A 19,085-nucleotide genomic window follows, 5' to 3' on the forward strand; every position below is an offset into this window, starting at 1 on the left:
AGGAGTAGGCGTGCGAAGATGGGCAGAATGGTCTCAGACAGGGAACAGCATGTTCAGAGGCCCCACATTGGGCGCATGCTTGGAGTGTTTGAGGAATAGCGAAGAGGCTGGAGTGGGCTGAGCCGGGGAAGGTGCAGGAACTGAAGCTGGGGAGAAGGGAGCAGGGGCCGGTGCCTGTTGTAGGCCAAGGTGGGCAGCTTCAGGAAGGGGGGAGCCTTTGAAAAGCTTTAGAAAAGGGAGGCAGTAATCCAGTTTGTCCTTAATTCCTCAGGCTGCTGTCTGGAGAGTGATGGTGGGTGAGTTGGGCCACTGACAAAGCAGGGAGACCCAAGGGTCGAAAGTGGAAGCCGAGACCAGGCTGGTGGGATGGAGAGAAGCCTGGCTCTGCAGCACGTGCCTTTGTAGCGGGGAGGGGCAGGGGAAGAGCAGGATGGGGATCCCTAGGCTGCTGGAGTGTGTCACTGAGTTCATGGGGTCCCCTCTCCAGGAGAGCAGGGCTGATGTAGGGGAGGAGAGATTCAGATTCATTCTGGACACACTCAGCTTGAGATGGCCTTGGCACCCCCCCGCCCCAGAACTGCCTGGTGTGCTGGGCTATTGAGATAGGAGGCGGTCCACCCTCCCACTCCTGTCAGGTCTGTGTGCTGTGAAATCCCAGCCGTAGCAGTTTGGAGGGACTTTATGAGGGATGTTGTGGGAAGGAGGAAGATACCACTGTTCCCATTGTCCAGGTCGCCTCAGGAAGCCAAGGACCCTGTCTGAGAGGAGGCAGCCCTCTTAGGCCTCCCTGTCTTCCATCAGCAGCTAAATTACCTCAGTTCCACTTTGTCAAGCTGTGCCCTGCTCAGATCTGATTTCCATGCTTTAGGCTGTCCTGCCCTGCTCCCTTGCTCAGGAGATCCCTCCCCCTGACTTTCCTTGCCCCTCAATCATTCCAGTCCATCCTGCCAGACGCAGTCAACTTTAATGTCTTCCAAAAAGGCCCCCAGCTGTCCTCCAGAAGGCGATCCCTCCCTCCTTCATCCAGAAACCACGGTAACTGGAGTTGCAGGGGCCACCCCAGGATTACAGAGCCTCTTCACGTCTGCCACCTCTTTGGATTCTTCTCAGTGCACACTGGGTGTCACAGTCCACTTTGTGGGTGGAACAGTTAACATGCTCAAGGCTGCTGCCTCTGCATGACCCTCGCTGAGCTGGCCCAGTGGACAGGGCATAGGGTAGGGGTCAGGCTTCAGTTTGAGTTCACACCCTGACCCTAACACTGCCTGGCTGGGAGGTGAGCTCAGGCTGGTTTCTCCATCTCTCTGAGCCTCATCCGGAGAACAGGGCAGTGACAGTCCTACCCCACATAGCTGATTTGAGGATTTCTTTGGCTAAAGTACAGTCCGTTCTCATTATTCCCAGTACTTACATTCATAATGTTTCACAAACACTAAATTAGCAAATTCTGAACCATCACTCCAATGGAAAATGCAGAGTCCCTGCACATCCACCAGCAGAAACCACCAAGATTTCTGTTAAAGACACCTTAATATATTGTCAGTTTATTACCACTGAACTAGGCCAACAGCACCGTAACTCAGGCCTGAAAAAGCTTATCTGACCTGTGTGTTTTCTCCATAAGGCACATCACAATCTTCTTTCACGTAGGAACTCTGGGCAGCACTTCAGCACTATACTTGGGGGCCATTTCAAACAGAAATCACCACCACCAAAAAACAAAAACAAAAAATTTGAAAACATGGCACTGAATAGACCAGGAAAAGGATACTTGTTTATAGCATGAGCTGAAACAAGAAGGTACTATTGCCTTGTTCAGCCTCAACTGGGAACCAGTGTGTTGGGTGACTCAAATTTTCAGGCTCTGTGCATGTCTGCAAATGGTGAGTGTTGACTGGGGGATTACAAGTGAATCTTAGTGAGTAGATGAACTCCTGTACAGAATCGTGAATAATGAGAACCAGGAGTAGATGGAGCACTTGCCTAGTAAGGTCTCCTGTTAGCACTGGAACCATTACCAGTAGGACTGCATCCTGGCTTCTGGACAAGGCTCCAAAGGCAAGGCCAGGACTCCCTGAGCTGTGTGTCTTTGTCTTCCCCAGCATGTTACCTCTGTAACCTCTTGGCTCCTGTGGACTTGAGGGTCTGAAGCAAGTATAGATTCTAGAAGCCACGTGTGCCCCCACTGAATAGTTTGTTCCAATTCCACTGGGTGGGTGGTGACACCATTGAAAGGTTGCAAACCAGTGGTATGATTGGATTCCTCAAGCAGCCCACTCGCCAGGGTGGGGAAGGGACAGGAAAGGCCAGACAAGAGGTTAGGGGGCCAGGGAGCAGCGATGTGAGACATTTAAGGGATTCTGGCTCTAGATGGGGGAGAAGGGAAGGATGGGAGAGGTAGTTAGGAGGTGTCTCGTTGTAGGCAGTGGGGAGGATCCCTAGGAGGGTGTTTAAGTGGGAGGTGCTACCAATCACTCTTACTAGAGCTTGAAATTAAAGGTTTTTCTGGGGTGGTGGTCACACCTGTGGCATGTAGAAGTTGCCGGACCAGAGATAGAACCTGCTCCACAGCTGTGACCAGAGCAGTAACAACAATGCCAGTTCCTTAGCCCACTGAGCCACAAAAGAACTCCTGAAATTAAAGTTTGACATAGTTACTCTTTTTTTAAATTTTTTTAGTCTTTTTAGGGCAGACCAGCGGCATATAGAAGTTCCCAGACTAGGGGTTGAATCGGAGCTGTAGCTGCTGGCCACAGCCACAGCCACCACAACAGGGGATCTGAGCCATGTCTGCAGTCTACACCACAGCTCATGGCAACACTGGATCCTTAACCCACTGAGCGAGACCAGGGATCAAACCTGCGTCCTTTTGGATCTAGTTGGATTCGTTTCCACTGCGCCACAATGGGAACTCCCAACATGGTTAACTCTTAAGGCACAGTGAGGGAGGTGGCTTCAGACTGGCATGAGGAAAGTGGGCGTCACATGGGCCATCAACAAGAAAGTGGCTCTGAGCGGGCAGTCTGTCCCTGATCTGACACAGCTGCTTGGAGTTCTCCCCCAGCTTCCCCTGCTCTGGAGAAAGAAACAGAGAAGGAGGGAGGAATTTGAGGCTAGGTGGGCGGGAGTCTTGAGTTCTCTTTTTACCATCGAGCACAAGTGAGCTGCCCGATTTAGCTGCGTGGTTTGACAGGTTACTCATTGGGTGAGAGAAGGTGGGATCTTATAAGCCATCAGCCCTTCCTCTGACAAGTCCTTTCCTAAGCCTGGCAAAGCCAACAAGGGAGTTCAGGGGGTCTGGCTCTGAGGTCAGCTCTGTCCACTCACATGGGGACTTGTGTTTGTAAAGCCTGATGCCATGGCTCCCACACTGTTTAGGTCACTTCTCCTTCAGCCTCCCTGTCAAGTTCAGGCCCCTGGGAACCAGCAGGCTGGACTGGGCTTCCGAGGCACTTGCAGGGGCCTGGCTTCCTGGGGTTGCTGAGTTCTCCAGGTCTCTGGAGGGATAGAGCCACAGCCACTCCTTAGCATCTGAAGCTCTGATTGGCTACCTTATACATCTTGACATAAAAAAAAAAAAAATGGGAGTTCCCTTGTAGCTCAGTGGGTAAAGGAGCTGGTGTTATTGTCACTGCTGTGGCTCAGCTTGCTGCTGTGGCATGGGTTTGATCCCTGGCCCCAGAACCTCTGCGTGCTGTGGGTTTGGCCAAAAAAAATGCAGAAATAAATTCATTCTGACTTGCTAGAGTTCGCTGGATAAAATCTTGGGACAGAAGGCAAAAATGAAACAAAGGGTGCTTCTACTTAGGAGAAGCAAGGACTTGTGTGCTGCGCGGGGCAGGGAAGCTGGGCTGGATGTCTGGGGCCGGGGGCAGGCGGCATCACACAACTGGCTTCTGTCTGAGCCTTGATGTAAGGGACCAGAACGGCCAAGGTGAGGGCAGGAAAGCATGCAGCCTGCTGGCGCAGCAGTTCATCATGCACACACTGCTGTGGTTCAACAGATGCTTCACTCAGGATCTTCAAAATATGCACAGGGGGTACCCTTGTGGCACAGTGGGTTAAGGATCCAGCATTGTCATTGCAGCAGTCTGGGCTGGGCTGTTGTGGCATGGGTTCAATCCTTGACCTGGGAATTTCTGCAGGCATAGTCATATACAAAAAAGCTTTCCTAAAAAAAAAATGTATATATACATATATATATATATATATGTAATTATACACGTACATGAACAAGGGCCAGCTGGAGGAGACAGTCACCCTGGGGTGATGTTCACCTCCAAGTTTCCTTGGCAAATTTGAAAGTCTTCCAGAGTGAATGGACACAGAGTTGGACCAACATGCTATGTTGGTGTAGATTGTGATACAGAGAACATCTCCCCAAGGCAAAGAGGGCCGTAGTCACATCCTTGCCAGGACCAGCATCTTGGGTCACTGAGGCACTTGCTTCTCTCTAGAGTTTAATTAGCAGATGCTGATTGTGTACCCTCTGGACTGGGCACTGGCTGCCGATACTCAAGGGACACACTCTCAGTCAGAGACATGGCCACGGCCCTCAGTGGTCCCGCTGATCCAGAGAAAGGAGAGCCAAAAAGGACGGGCAGTGGAGGGACCAGCTGGAAGGCAGGAAGCATGGAAGATGCAAAAGGGGTTCTCGCAGAAACTGTGCATGTGCAAAGGCTTTGGTGCATGAAGAGTGTGGCGTGTTTGGGAAAGGGTGCATTGGTTCTCTGAAGCTGGAAAGGGCATGCTGAGGGGGTGTGGGGGTGGGAGGTGAAGCTCTAAGGGTGGTGGGTGGGACCAAGCAGAAAGGGCTCCAGATTTGGGAGGGGACTAGAACTTTGGGTACTAAAGTGCTGGGAGACTTCGCTGTGGCTAAATCGTGATTTTTGGCAACTGAGGGGATGTTTTAGCAAAGATGAGGTTCCTTTTCTTATTCAACAAATATTTATCGAGAGCTCTCTATGCTTGAGATATTACCCCGGGCCTGGGATACGACCTGCCGTGCCAAGACAGACAGAGTTCCCCCAACTGCCCCAGGTCTGTAACCATCAGCAAGTAAATGCCTAGATGAGCTAATAATGGAACAGGTGCCCTGATGGAGATCCTGGATGATGGGAGAGCAAGGGGCAGTCAGGGGAGCCCCCCAGAGGAAGTGATATTTAAAACATGTGATGTTCCTTTCAGATGGGAGGAATAGCATGTGTAAAGGCCCCAAGGTGGGAAGAAGTGCAAGGCGGGGGAGGTGTCTGAGGAACACAGTGGCTGGATTGCACTCTCGGAAGAGGCGAAGGGAGGCGTTGACCTGCGTTTCTTGGCATTTCACATGTGTGAAATGAGAGCTGTCCTGTGGACTTGGGCCCTGTCCCCCTCTCCTGGAGGGGACAGTGGTCAGAGCTGAGGGTTGCCTGCCACCTGGGGAAGCCCCAAGGCTCCAGAGTTCTCTCTGTTTGTCACACCCTTGTCTGGCTGTAACCTGTGCCCCAGGAGACAGAGAATCCAAGATCAGTTCACTTTTCCTCTTATCACATCTGGCCGTCTGGCCTGGCCTCTCTAGTTCACTTTCTCTCTAATGAGTGGCCACCTCATCCAGGGCTCAGAGTCTGAGTGTGCGTCAGCAGGGCTCTGGCCTCCACAACCCCAGAGAGGGAGGCAGGAGAGTCAATCTTCCGTCCAGACTCCTGGCTGTGTCCCATTGTCTCCCGGGGTTGGGGATGTGAGCAGGGTGCGTCCTTGCACCCACTGACTCCTCTAGGCCATTGTGAGCCCCTCCCCAGGGTGGGGGGGCGGGGATTTGGGGTCACACAGCCTCAGCCAGGCTTAGAGCGCAGTTCTGGGTCCTCATGCTCACTGCTACTCCCTTGAGGATATCCCCCCCTTAAACATTCTGAGCCGATTGGGGCTTCACTTTTCTCATCTGGGCCAGAAAACTCCACCAAAGCCCTGCTTCCTTGGGATATCAGGCCAACCAAACAAATCCTAGGAGTCCCTGCTGTGACACACCAGGATCGGTGGCATCTCTGTAGCACCAGGATCAGGTTCAATCCCCAACCTAGCACAGTGGGTTAAAGGATCTGGTGTTGCTGCAGCTGTGCCTTGGATCTGATCCATGGCAGGGAAACTCCATAGGCTGCAGGGCAGACAAAAAAAAAAAGTCTGCTCTGTATGTCCAGTTCTTGGGAGAAACTCCCCCTGGGCTGGTCAGAGAACCAGTCCAGCCTCCCCACCAGTGGCTGGGGAGTGGTAAGAGTTTGGCTAACCCGCAAACCCCAGGCCTCTCTCCCTCTGTACCAGAAACCAGTCAGAGCCATGCCCACCCCGGGCTGTCTTGAGCCTTGACCTCTGTAATGTAGACTATATGATCAGTCTCTGTAGCCACACAACTGGTACATGACAGAGCTGGGGTCTGAACTCAGTTTGTCTGGTTCTCTCTTGCCCTCTGACTTGCGAATTCTCACCATCAAAAAAAACATGAGTCTCAAATGGTAGAATTTCAGACAGCAGGGAAAAGGAATTCAGAGCAGGAATCTCTCTTTCAGTCACAGTGAGGGAAGGCTTCATACTTAACCTTGAATGAGAGCCTAAATGGGAAAATGCTTTGAGTTAGTGAATACGGTGTGCTGTTACCTGGCTGGAACTCCTCCACCCCCTCTGAACAGACAAGGGTACTGAAAAGATCAGGGGGGCAGGGCAGGGACTTCTGTGAGACATTGTCCTGGCCTGGGAGTCAGGCCTCTGCTTTTAGTCTAGGCCCTTCCTCCTCCAGCAGTCAGGTCTCAGCTTGAGCGTGCATTGCAGACTGGCTCCAGGGACCAGCAGGACGCTGGGGGGCACAGTGGTCGGTGAAAGCCCCAGACACCTTACAGCCCCAGGCCAGCAGGGAGGGGCCTGAGGCCAGGGGAGTAGGGTGCGGCGGGCTGTGCAGCTGAGCAGGTGTGGTTCCCATTCACTGTTGGCAGCTCTAGGCAAATCATCTAACCTTTCTGAGCCTCACGTGCCCCATCTATACAGTGGCATAATTGTCTCCCCACCTCACAGAGTCACTGTGAGGTGTAATTACAAAGTCATAAGCTGCTGAGCACAGCTCAGTAAGTGGCCCAACTTTTGGCTGCCATCCTCACCTCGTGGCCAGCTCAACACGGGAGCTCATCTTCTGAGCAGGCCTGTCCCTTTCCCACAGGGCAGGGCCCTGGAGGGTCATTCTCCTGTGGACTGAAGCCCTGCCTTCTGCCTGCCCTGCTGCCTTTGTTTTCCTGCCCATGTGCCACCCTTCTCAGGAGGGGAGTCAGAGACCACGGGTGTGTCTGTCTGGGGGATCCCCAAGCAGGACTGGGAGAGTTTGAACAGAGTAGGAATTGAATCCTCCTGGCTCTGAGCTCTCACAGCTCTTGGTCGCCTGGAATAGGCCGGGCTCCCAGCTCCTGGGCTTTTCTGTGGTGGCTTCTGTTGCTGTTGAAGTACTCCTGTCACGGCTGTTTTCTAGCTTTCTTGGAAGTCGGTACAGGGCCCGGCCTAATACATGTCTATCAGGTGAACAGATAGATGGGCCTTTGAAATGACGTTTTTTATTGTTAGGTAATTATAATTTAAATGCAGTTGTAGAAAATAATACAGAGGGATCCTGTGTACCCTTTACCCAGTTTCCCTCAGGGGTAAAATCTTGGAGAACTGTAGCATAATATCATAACCAGAATATTGACATAGATCTAACCCACCAATCTTACTCAGATTTCACCATTTTCACTTGTGTCACCTGTGTGTGTATTTAGTCCGATGCAGTTTCATCCCATGTGCAGGTTCACGTATCCACTACCACAGTCAAGATGCAGATCCCCCACAATTCACACACACCAGGGTCCCCCCCCCGCCGTCACCCTTTTATAACCAAGTCCCCATTGCCCTCTCGCCATAGGCTACCCACCAACCGCTGATCTGTTCCCATCTCAATAATTAGGTAATATCAAGACTGACTTATAAATAGAATCACACAGTATGTAACTTTTCAAGATTGCTTTTTCACTTGGTATAATTCACTTGGGATTCATCCAAGTAGTTGCCTGTATCTCTGGTTGATTTTTTTTTGTTGCTGAGCAGTGTTCCATGGTCTGGGTGCACCACAGCCATTCACCCATTAAAGGGCAGACATCTAGGTTGTGGCCAGTTTGGGCCTATGGCAGATAAAGCTGCCATGAACATTCATGTGTAGGTTTTTGAGAACATGTTAGTATTTCTATGGGATAAATGCCCAAGAGTGCAGTTTTTGGGTTGTATGGTAATTACATGTTAAGTGTTAAAAAAAAAAAAAAATTGCCAAGGAGTTCCCTTCATGGCTCCCTGGTTAATGAACCTGACTAGGATCCATAAGGATTCAGGTTCAATCCCCGGCCTCGCTCAGTGGGTTAAGGATCTGGTGATGCCGTGAGCTGTGGTGTAGGTTGCAGATGTGGCTTGGATCCCATGTGGCTGTGGCTGTGGCGTAGGCCAGCATCTGCAGCTCCGATTCGATCTCTAGCCTAGAAACTTCCATATGCTGCAGATGTGTCCCTAAAAAAAACAAAACCAAAAACCAAAAACCTGCCAAGCCATCTTCCAGGGTGGTTGTATCATTTTACATTTCTACCAACTATGTGTGATACCACTTTTCCACATCTTCACCAACATTTGGTGTTGTCACCATTCTTTATTTTGGTCATTGTGTTGGGTTTGTGTAGTGAGATCTCATAGTGGCAGATGGATGGATTCTGTGTGCCTTGTCCACAGCCCCTTTGGCACTGGAACTCATGCTGAGGATTTCCGTTGGGCCATCACCATCACTATCATTGGCAGCCCCTTGGAGGCAGGGCTGAAAGCCTCCGGCTCCCAGCCCTGGCCCCACCCACCCCATCCAGGTAGATGCTTGTTTCAGTCCCTGCTCCGGAGAGGGAGTTGGAGTTAAGGTGCTGAGAAAAGCTCTTGGATGTGACCCAGCCCCTCACAGCAAGTAGCTGCTGCTGTTTGAAAAGCCCCTCCTATTTCAGACCAAAAGGTCAGCATTTATGAAGCCATCTGTGGGCCTCTGGTTTGGAGCCCCTGCTGGGGGCCAGCCTTGGGCTAGGCTCAGATTGGGACTCTGAGATCCCAACGCACACTCACCCACCATGGCAGGTCCTGGTTCCTTGAATCTTGATGAAAAACAAGGCGTCTGTCTGGACGTGATGGCGTCTTAGGGGAGCTGGACTGGTGTGTGGGGTTTTCATATAATGGGGAAGGGGAGTGGCGGGGGAAGGGTAGTTGAGCTCCGACTGGTGTGTTAGTCTTTGACCCGATAGGAAGGGGCAGCCCCTACAGAGAGAATAGGGGTGGCGGGAAGGTAGAGCAGGAGGAGAGGACCAGGGAGGGGAGTAGTAGGTCTCTCAGTGACCTTGAGGACAAGCAGGGGCAGTCCTTTCTTAGCTGCCCTGACTGCTACTCTGCTATCACCATCAAGCCTGCCCAGCTGAATAATACCTCTGACTAGAGCAAAGGGTGTGTCTGGTCCGTGTGGGCATCCTCCACTGGACTTGGTCTTGATTCAGCATGTGGATAGGAAGGGCCCATGTCTGACTGTCTTGGTCACTGCTGTGTCCGACTCCCCATTCTCCTGTTGCCTAAGTCCTTGCTGAGGCCAGACCTAGGGTCGGGTCAGGTAGGGCCCAGCCCTGAAAGGGGCTCCAGAGGGCTGGGGGCCTCATCTTCTCCCCACTCTCCTCTCACCCATCTGCAGGCTCATCATGCCTAGTGGCGTATAAGAAGACCCCGCCACCGGTCCCTCCACGCACCACGTCAAAGCCGTTCATCTCCGTCACGGTCCAGAGCAGTACCGAGTCTGCCCAGGACACCTATTTGGACAGCCAGGACCACAAGAGTGAAGTGACGAGCCAATCCGGCCTGAGCAACTCATCGGACAGCCTAGACAGCAGTACCCGACCGCCCAGCGTGACACGGGGTGGAGTCACCCCAGCCCCTGAGGCCCCCGAGCCACCCCCAAAACATGCAGCTCTGAAGAGCGAACAAGGGACGCTGACCAGCTCCGAATCCCACCCTGAGGCCGTCCCCAAAAGGAAACTGTCATCTATAGGAATACAAGTAGGGGCTCCTTTCGCACTCTGTTCTCGGCCCACGCCGTACACCTGCCTGCGTGTAATTACATCTGGCGGAGGCCCACTAGGTCTCCTGGGTGAAGGTGGTTTGTCTGTCTGTTTTGGGGGGTCGGCCTCAAGCGGCTGAACCAAATTCCACCCATAGCCACACCTTCCTCGCGTTTGCCCAGGTCTGCTGCGAGGTCTGCAGCTGTGGGCACGCAACCCCACTCCAGCCATGGGTTGTCCCAGTGAATGTAGTTACACTCAGCCAGCCATCTCCTGTCCACTGTTTGCCTGTCCACTGTCTGTCTGTTCACTCCACCCTTTGCCCTGCCAGCTGACGCGTGGGAGGCGGGACTGGCCTAACAGTTCTCTGATCCAAGGTCAGCTCGGGTACGGAGGTCACAGCCCCGCCTGGCGGTGGGAGCAGCCTGGAGCATAGACGCCGAGGGCCAAGGGCCCAGGACCCAGGGCCTCGAGCCTTGGGGGTTGCTCGAGAGGAACTTTGCCCAGAGCCCTCTCGGGCCTTGGGGACAGGTAGGTGGCTTCAGGTGCCAGGCCTGTGTCAGATTGAGAAGTGGGATATCAGTCCCCACGCCTCCCTCCATGAGAAAGGACCAAGGCAGATAATTCCCCAGGACCAAGTGGCCAAAGCCAGCAGACCCTTCTGGAAGCCAAGCTCCTGGGGCACCCACAGCCATGGCATACAACGACAGGGTGCGCCAGCTTCCCCTCCACTGCCTCATTGCACCTCTTGAATGCACCTGACATCAGTAAGCTCTCTGCTGTTGGCTGAGTGGGGTCGTGCCTTGCAGCTTTCAAGAGTTGCTTTAAATCCAGAGCTAGAGGACTCTCCCCGCCCCAGCTGGACCTCCAGACTAAAGGGGAGCATGCTCAAGGCTAGGAGGGAGGGCAGCTACATTGGGCCTAAGAGCTTGGGGAAGGCAGCACCCCCCCAAACCCAGGGGGTGATGGAGGAGGTCAAGGTGGTGTGCACTGTGGCTTGGGTTGGAGAGGATCTCCGTTTCCCCAGCCACCGCTGAGCAGTTGGCCAAGCAGGTGGCAAAGCACCAGGATTGCAGAAGGAACATGGAGCTCTAAGAGGGCTGAATGGAAGGCTCACTGGCCTGTTTCCTGCACTTGCCTGAATTTTTAACCCCCAGAGGGGCAGCTCTGGGCTTCAGTTTGCCAACATATACAAGAAGAAAGTTGCCCTGGAGACTTTAGGTTTTTCTGGGCTCCTTCATAAGGGGTCAAGTCCCTGCCCTGTACAGTGCTCAGGAGGGATTCTGAAGAACACAGAAAGTAGCCTCGTCTCAGGGTCTTCGGGCAGCCCCACCCTCTTCTTGACCAAACCAGATGCTCTTTCTTATCTTTCCAGAAGACCAGGAAGAGAGTTAGGCTCACCCCAGTTCCTTTGCTCCGAAGTTCACCTCGGGTTGAGTACTTTAGCTCTTGGTCCCACACAGGCTTCTCCTCCCCTGGATTCACCCCGCCGCCACCACCCACTCTCTAAGCAGCTTCTTGAGGGCCGGCAGTGCTGCAATCCCTGAGCTGGCCCTCTCTGAAGGAGAAAGGTGGCTGCACCCCCATGGTGAGGAGGAGCCTGACACTCCCCACCCCTGCCCCAGAAAGCCTCCCTGGCCTCTGTGAAGCCAAGAGACTGGAAAGTCTCCAGGTTCCAAGGATGCCCCAGCAACCCTCATCCCACCCCAGGGTGTCTTAGCCCTGGATCAGTTTTGGGTTCTCCGTCGTTTATGAGTGATGGTGGAAGGGCTGGCCTGACTGCTCTGTGGCCACGTACCTCTGTCCCAGAAAAGAAAGGTAGGCCCAGGCCATCACTGGTATAAAGAGCTTTGCACGTGGTCCTAGCCCCGGCCCTTCCTGCTGCTCCCCAGGCCCACCCAGTGCTGAAGATCACCTCAACCAAGTGTGATCGAGCCTCAGGGCTGGCATCCCATAGGGCCCAGGGACTTAGCAGCTTTCAGATCCAGAACTGCTGTCCGCGGTTTGCCCCTAGTGCAGGTGCCTCCTGTCTGCCCTTCAGCTGCAGGGTTGGGGGAGTGATCTTTGCCTGAGACAGCCCTGCTTCTACTACACCAGATAACGGCTGTGGCTTTGTGTGTGTGTGTGTGTTTTCTTTCTCTTTCGTTGTCCTTTTTTTTTTCTTCTCTCCGATGCGTGTAAAGGAGAGGACTAGAAGGAACGGTTCCCACCTCTCGGAGGACAACGGACCCAAAGCGATCGATGTGATGGCACCCTCCTCAGAGTAGGGAAAGCCAGTCATCTCCACCCCATCCCACCTCCCGCCCACCTGCCCGCCCGCCTCCGCGCGAATGAGCAGTGCCCGGCTTAACCTGGTCCGGCCTCGGGCCCACGTGCAGTGTCCGCATGCCTCGTATCCGTCTGTCCACGCGTCCGTTTGCGTCGTCCCACTAATGTGAATTTCAGCAGCAAGTGTGGTGTTTGTTTTTTATTTTTGTCTTTGTCTCCGTGCCGTGGCTGTCGTTGTCCTTCAATAAGGTTGACTGCATTCAGCCAGTGCCAAAAGAGGAGCCCAGTCCCGCTACCAAATTCCAGTCCATCGGGGTTCAGGTAGAGGACGACTGGCGGTAAGTCGCACAGAGGTGGTGGCTGCCTCTCCCCTCTCCTCCCCCTCCCCCTGCTCTCACCTCTCCTGCGCCTTCTCCTCCTGCTCTCCCTAACCCACTGCTCCTTGCTGGATTTCTAATAACCAAGCTGGGTTTGGGGTGCGGGCGGTGGCCCAGGCGTGGGAGGCCGGGCGGGCGGGCGGGTGGGCCGATGAGCGCTTGCTCTGTGAGATTCATCAGCCCAGGGGGCCGAGGCCGGGTGGAGACGTGGCCCGACACCTCGATGTCGGTGGTCGTCCTGGCCCCACTGCAGTAAACAGGCAACCTTATGACCTTGTCCGTGTGTGCGTGTGTGCGTGTGGGCGGGCGGGGTGGGGCAGGGGCTGAGCAGAGAATGAGACGGGGGCTGTGGGACCCGCTTCAGGCGCATGGTGAGCAGACGATGCATCCGTTTCTCTGTCTCCCGTGTGTCCGGGTCGGGGTGGCCTCTGGTCTCTGGCCCTCTTGGTGACTTGAACCTTCCTGTTCCCACCCCACTGCTCCCCCACCCCACAGAAGCAGCGCCCCCTCGCATAGCATGTCCTCCCGACGGGACACCGACTCGGATACCCAGGATGCCAATGACTCAAGCTCTAAGTCATCTGAGAGGAGCCTCCCGGACTGTACTCCACACCCCAACTCCATCAGCATCGATGCCGGCCCCCGGCAGGCCCCCAAGATTGCCCAGATCAAGCGCAACCTCTCCTATGGAGACAACAGCGACCCTGCCCTAGAGGCATCCTCGCTGCCCCCACCCGACCCCTGGCTGGAGACCTCCTCCAGCTCCCCAGCAGAGCCAGCGCAGCCAGGGGCCTGCCGTCGAGATGGCTACTGGTTCTTGAAGCTTCTTCAAGCAGAGACGGAGCGGCTGGAAGGCTGGTGCTGCCAGATGGACAAGGAGACCAAAGAGAACAACCTCTCTGAAGAAGGTGGGTGCAGTGAGGCCGGCCCCCTGTGGGGAAGGTGGGGTGCACAGCTAGTTCTCCAGCTTCCAGCTGGTCAGCCCCTGGCCTCCAAAGGGGAGGGGCTCTTAGCTTCTCCTCTTGGGTCAGTTGTGAGCGCACCTTGTATTTCTCTTCTTTCCTTTCTTCTATCCATCCACCTACCTAACCAGACTTTTTCCAGAAAGGGTTTATGGCAACAGCTGCTAATTGTGGGGGCCGTGGGATCAGCTGCCTACATTTTTGAATTGTAGGGTTTGAATCCCAGCTCGTCCCTTACTAGTGAGGTGACCTTGGTCAAGTTCCCCTGAGCCTCAGTTTCCTTACCTGTGATGTGGAGATAATCCTACCCTCGAACATGGCAGTGCACGTACAGGGCCTGACGAAGTGCCGAGCACAGAAAGTTGGCACCGTTATTATGCCTCTAGCTGCTCCTTATTGAGCACCTCCTGTGTACCAATCACCACGGATCTAACTGTGGGCCTCCGCAGGATGTGGGGAACTATGCATGGATGAGACGGAAGCCATCTGCCTTCCCACTTAGGTTTCTACTGAACCATGCCTGTTTCCAAAAATAACCCCCCTAGAAATTAGTTCAAGAAAGAGCTAGAAATATGCAGGGGTGCCTGGATTCACAGGCGGTTCATTGGAGGGCTGATTTGGAGGCGGGCCCCTGGGAAGCTCTAGCCCCCAGCTTGCTCCCCTCCATAGAAGGTGCAGGAAGGACAGGTCTCCAAAGGGAGTATCCAGAAGGTGCGGGGCCAGCACCCCACCTGCACCTGCTGGGGTGGGGCCTGAGGAAAGCACCCCCAGATGATTCGGAGTCCCTGGGGTCACTCTCTCTAGGCCATTCCCCGGGTTCGATGTCATACTCACTGGTGTGCAGGGAACTGTTGTGAGGTATATAGCTAGTAACTTTTTACAATAATAGTATTTTTTACAAAATCAGAACAGAGGCAGGGGCCGGAGGGAACATTGAAGGATTGGGGGGGAGAGTGCTGAACAGCTCCTGACGGAAACCGTCCAGCCCTCTGCCCTCCCTCTGCCTTTCCGGCTTCAGCTCTCGTCAGCTGTGTGTTCTCATGTTTACATTCATGTTCATTTTTTTAACGGGATTACCTCTTATTTCCTCTTTTCAATTAGTCATCATTATGTAATTGACTTCCTGCTGTAATAGTTTAGAATTTAGCTCTGCCATCTCCACTTCCTGTGCCCCCCCCATATATTACATCAGTTTGGGGTTGCAAAACAACCAACATTTTCTGTTTACCATGAGCCTGTAAATACTGTTCACTGCAGAGCCTAGTGGTATATTATGATTTCATTTTCTTATACCTTTTGTTTTTGCTAAAATGGATGGTTGCCTCATCCTTTTTATACACTTCATGTGTCTAAGCTCTTATTTGTAGTTTTTTCTCTGTGCTCCAGCAGATCCACCAGCCCTCATCAGTATTATTCTCCAGCTGTGCGGTCCTATCAGATAATCTCATGATCTCATATTTTTCCTGGTGTCCTCTGTCCTCTGCTCTATCTGGCCAGGTTGCTTTCTGGGCCTGCTCCCTGGCTGCTGTCCAGAGACTTTCCTTTTCATCATCTGGGACTGCCCTTGGCTGCTTCCCGCTTTTGGGGCCACACGGTCTTCTGCTTTGTTGGTTTTAGTCCCTCCCTTTACTGGAGCACACCTTCAACTGGAAATAAGTTTTTGGAAACCACACACCTTTATTGAGACTTCACAGAGTTTGGCTTGGTGTAAAGTTGAAAATAATAAATACAAATTATTTTTTTATATAACATATATAAATATTAAAATAAAATTGAAAATGACTTTCCCTCAGAGTCTTAAAGAGGCTGAGTGTATTTAGCTTCCATTTCTTGTGCTGGAAAGTCTGAGGCCATTCCAGTTCTCAGGCCTTAGAATTCTTTTATCCCTGGATGCTGTTAGGATTTTCACTTTACTTCTTATGAAATTCCTCAGTGATGTGCCAGGGAATGAGTCTTTGTGCCAGGGGTTAACAGGCCACTTCTATGTGGCGACTCAGATCTTTTGTTTCTAGGAAATAGTCTTGTGTTAATTTTTAAAATAACTTCCTCACTTCCACTTGTTGTGCTTTCTCTGAAATTCCTGCCACTCAGATGTAGGGTCTGCTAAATTGTTCCTGTCTGATTTTTTTCTTCCTCTTATTTTTTTGTTATCTGTCTCTCTGGAAGGCTTTCTTTTTCTTTTTTCTTTTTTTTTTGTCTTTTCCAGGGCTACACCCACAGCATTTGGAGGTTCCCAGGCTAGGGGTCTAATTGGAGCTACAGCTGCTGGCCTACACCACAGCCACAGCAACTCAGGATCTGAGCTGCATTTGCAATCTACACCATAGCTCATGGCAACGCCGGAGCCTTAACCCACTGAGCGAGGCCAGGGCTCAAACCCGCAACCTCATGGTTCCTAGTCGGATGCATTTCTGCTGTGCCACAATGGGAACTCCAGAATTTACCCTTTTAAAGTGTACGTTTTGGTGGAAGTTAATACACTCAATAGTGTTCTGCAGCCATCACTACTTTCTAACTTCAGAACATTTTCACCCCTCCAGAAAGAAGCCGCGTGACTGTCAGCAGTCAACCCTCGTCCCCTCCCCACCAGCTCCTAGCAACCACTAATTCTGTCTCTGTGGATTTGCCTGTTCCGGGACATTTTTGTAAATGCAGTCATACAATATGTGGTCTTTTGTGTCTGGCTTCTTGTGCTGCATGTTTTCAAGGTTCATCCATGTTGTAGCATGTATCTGTACTTCCTTCCTTACCACAAAATAACACTCCATTTTATGGATTCATCTGTTGGTGAACATTTGAATTCTTGCCACTTTTTTTTTTTTTGCCTTTTTATTTTTTTGTCTTTTTAGGGCCGCACTCGCAGAATATGGAACTTCCCAGGCTAGGGTTTGAATCAGAGCTGCAGCTGCTGGCCTGCGCCACAACCACAGCAATGTCAGATGCAAGCCACATCTGTGACCTACACCACAGCCTCAGAGCAATGCTGGATCCTTAACCCACTGAGCAAGGCCAGGGATCTAACCCACATCCTCATGGATACTGGCTGGGTTCATTACTGCTGAGACATAACAGGAACTCCATTTCCATTTTTTGGCTAGTATGAATAACGCTGCTATGCACATTTGTGTGCAGGTTTTTGTGTGGATCTGTATTCATTTCCTTTAGGTATGTAACTAGGGGTGGACATGCCGGGTCATGTGGTCATTCTGTTTAACTTTTTTTTTTCCTTTGGCCATGCCTACCGCATGTAGAAGTTCCCAAGCTGGGGATCAAACCTGTACCACAGGAGTTCCCGTCGTGGTGCAGTGGTTAACGAATCCGACTAGGAACCATGAGGTTGCGGGTTCAGTCCCTGCCCTTGCTCAGTGGGTTAACGATCCGGCGTTGCCGTGAGCTGTGGTGTAGGTCGCAGATGTGGCTCGGATCCCGCGTTGCTGTGGCCCTGGCGTAGGCTGGTGGCTACAGCTCGGATTAGACCCCTAGCCTGGGAACCTCCATATACCGCAGGAGCGGCCCAAGAAATGGCAAAAAGACAAAAAAAAAAAAACAAAACCTGTACCACAGCAGCAACCCAAGCCACTGTAGTGACAACGCCGGATCCTTAACCAACTGCACCACAAAGAGAATTCCATTGTGTGTGTGTGTGTGTGAGTGTTAAACTTTTTGAGGAACCTGCCAAACTGTTTTCCACAGTGGCTGCACCATTGAACATTCCCACCAGCAGTACACGAGGGTTCTGATTTCTTCCCATCCTCACCAACACTTGTAATTACTGTTCTTTTTGATTATAGCCATCATAGTGTGTATAGTAGTATCTCATTGTGGTTTTGATTCACATTTCCATGGTGGTGAATAAAATCGAGCTGTGGTGTAGGTAACAGACACGGCTTGGATCTGGCATTGCTGTGGCTGTGGCATAGGCTGGCAGCCGTAGCTCTGATTAGACCTCCAGCCTGGGAACCTCTATATGCCACAGGTGCGGCCCTAAAAAAAAAAAAAGGAACTAAAATGTTGAGCATCTTTTCACGTTCTTAATCAGTCATTGTATGTCTTCTTTGAAGAGATATCTATTCACTCTGTTTGGTTAGGTTGTTTGTCTTTTTGTTGTTGAGTTTGACTTCTTTATGTATTCTGGATAATAGGCCCTGGTCAGATATATGATCTGTAAATATTTTCTCCCATTCTGTAGATTGTCTTTTCACTTTATTGATAGTGTCCTTTGATGCACAAAAGTTTTTTATTTCGGTTAAAATCCAACTTATTTTCTTTTACTGCTGTGCTTCCACTAATTTTTAAAATTATGAATATATATTAATTTTAAAAACTAGGACGAAAAATGATAGAGGAACCAAGAAGCCAGCTCTGTGGGCAGGGCCTCTTGAAAGATAGGCTTCTGTAGACACCTCAGAATATTGGTTTTAAATAACAGGAGTTCCCATTGTGGCTCAGCAGTAACCAACCTGACTAGTATCCATGAGGATGCAGGTTCAATCCCTGCCCTCGCTCAGTGGGCTGGGGATCCAGCATTGCTGTGAGCTGTGATATAGTTTGCAGACGCAGTTCAGATCTGGTGTTGCTATGACTGTGGCATAGGCTGGCAGTGGCAGCTCTGATTCAACCCCTGGCTTGGGAACTTCCATATGCCACCAGTACAGCCCTAAAAGGAAAATAAATAAGTAAATAAATAAATAAATAACATACAGTAGGAGTTCTCTTGTGGTGCAGCAGGTAAAGGATCCAGCATTGTCATGCAATGGTTTGGGTCACTGCTGTGGCAGGGGCTCATTCCCTGGTCCAGAAATTTCCATATGCCATGGGTGCAGCCATAAATAAATAAATAAATAAATAAAATACAGTAAAATTATATCAAGATAACACACACACACAAAAAAAAAGGAGTTCCCGTCGTGGCGCAGTGGTTAACGAATCCGACTGGGAACCATGAGGTTGAGGGTTCGGTCCCTGCCCTTGCTCAGTGGGTTAACGATCTGGCGTTGCCGTGAGCTGTGGTGTAGGTTGCAGACGCGGCTCAGATCCCGCGTTGCTGTGGCTCTGGCGTAGGCCGGTGGCTACAGCTCCGATTCAACCCCTAGCCTGGGAACCTCCATATGCCGCGGGAGCGGCCCAAGAAATAGCAACAACAACAACAACAAAACAACAACAAAAAAAAAGACAAAAGACAAAAAAAAAAAAAAATAACAAAGGAAGCCAATTACATTAATATATAGTTACTAAAATAGTAAATAAATCTGTGATAAGGTAATATAGGTACTTTGTTAAGGCATTAAATGACACAATCTAGCCGTCAGTCTAAAATTACTATAATTTTAAAGTAATGATGACAGTAAACATTTCAAGACAACTGACAGCTG

The 19,085-nt window shown here is 51.6% G+C and overlaps 1 protein-coding gene across 15 annotated transcripts in view; it reads left to right on the forward strand.

The window, feature by feature from the left end:
• DLGAP4 (DLG associated protein 4) overlaps nt 1–19,085 on the forward strand; it is a 149,177-nt gene that overhangs the window by 99,997 nt on the left and 30,095 nt on the right. For 8 of the 15 annotated variants that reach the window (XM_021077873.1, XM_021077875.1, XM_021077877.1 and 5 more), the window contains 3 exons: nt 9,743–10,104; nt 12,624–12,712; nt 13,247–13,659. In XM_021077873.1, the coding sequence (XP_020933532.1) occupies nt 9,743–10,104; nt 12,624–12,712; nt 13,247–13,659 (864 nt within the window). Of the gene's footprint in view, nt 1–9,742; nt 13,660–19,085 lie in introns of all 15 variants that reach the window. The other 7 variants (XM_021077874.1, XM_021077876.1, XM_021077882.1 and 4 more) reach the window with 4 other exon arrangements.

Source organism: Sus scrofa, chromosome 17, assembly GCF_000003025.6.
Source record: "Sus scrofa isolate TJ Tabasco breed Duroc chromosome 17, Sscrofa11.1, whole genome shotgun sequence".
Classification (NCBI taxonomy): domain Eukaryota; kingdom Metazoa; phylum Chordata; class Mammalia; order Artiodactyla; family Suidae; genus Sus; species Sus scrofa.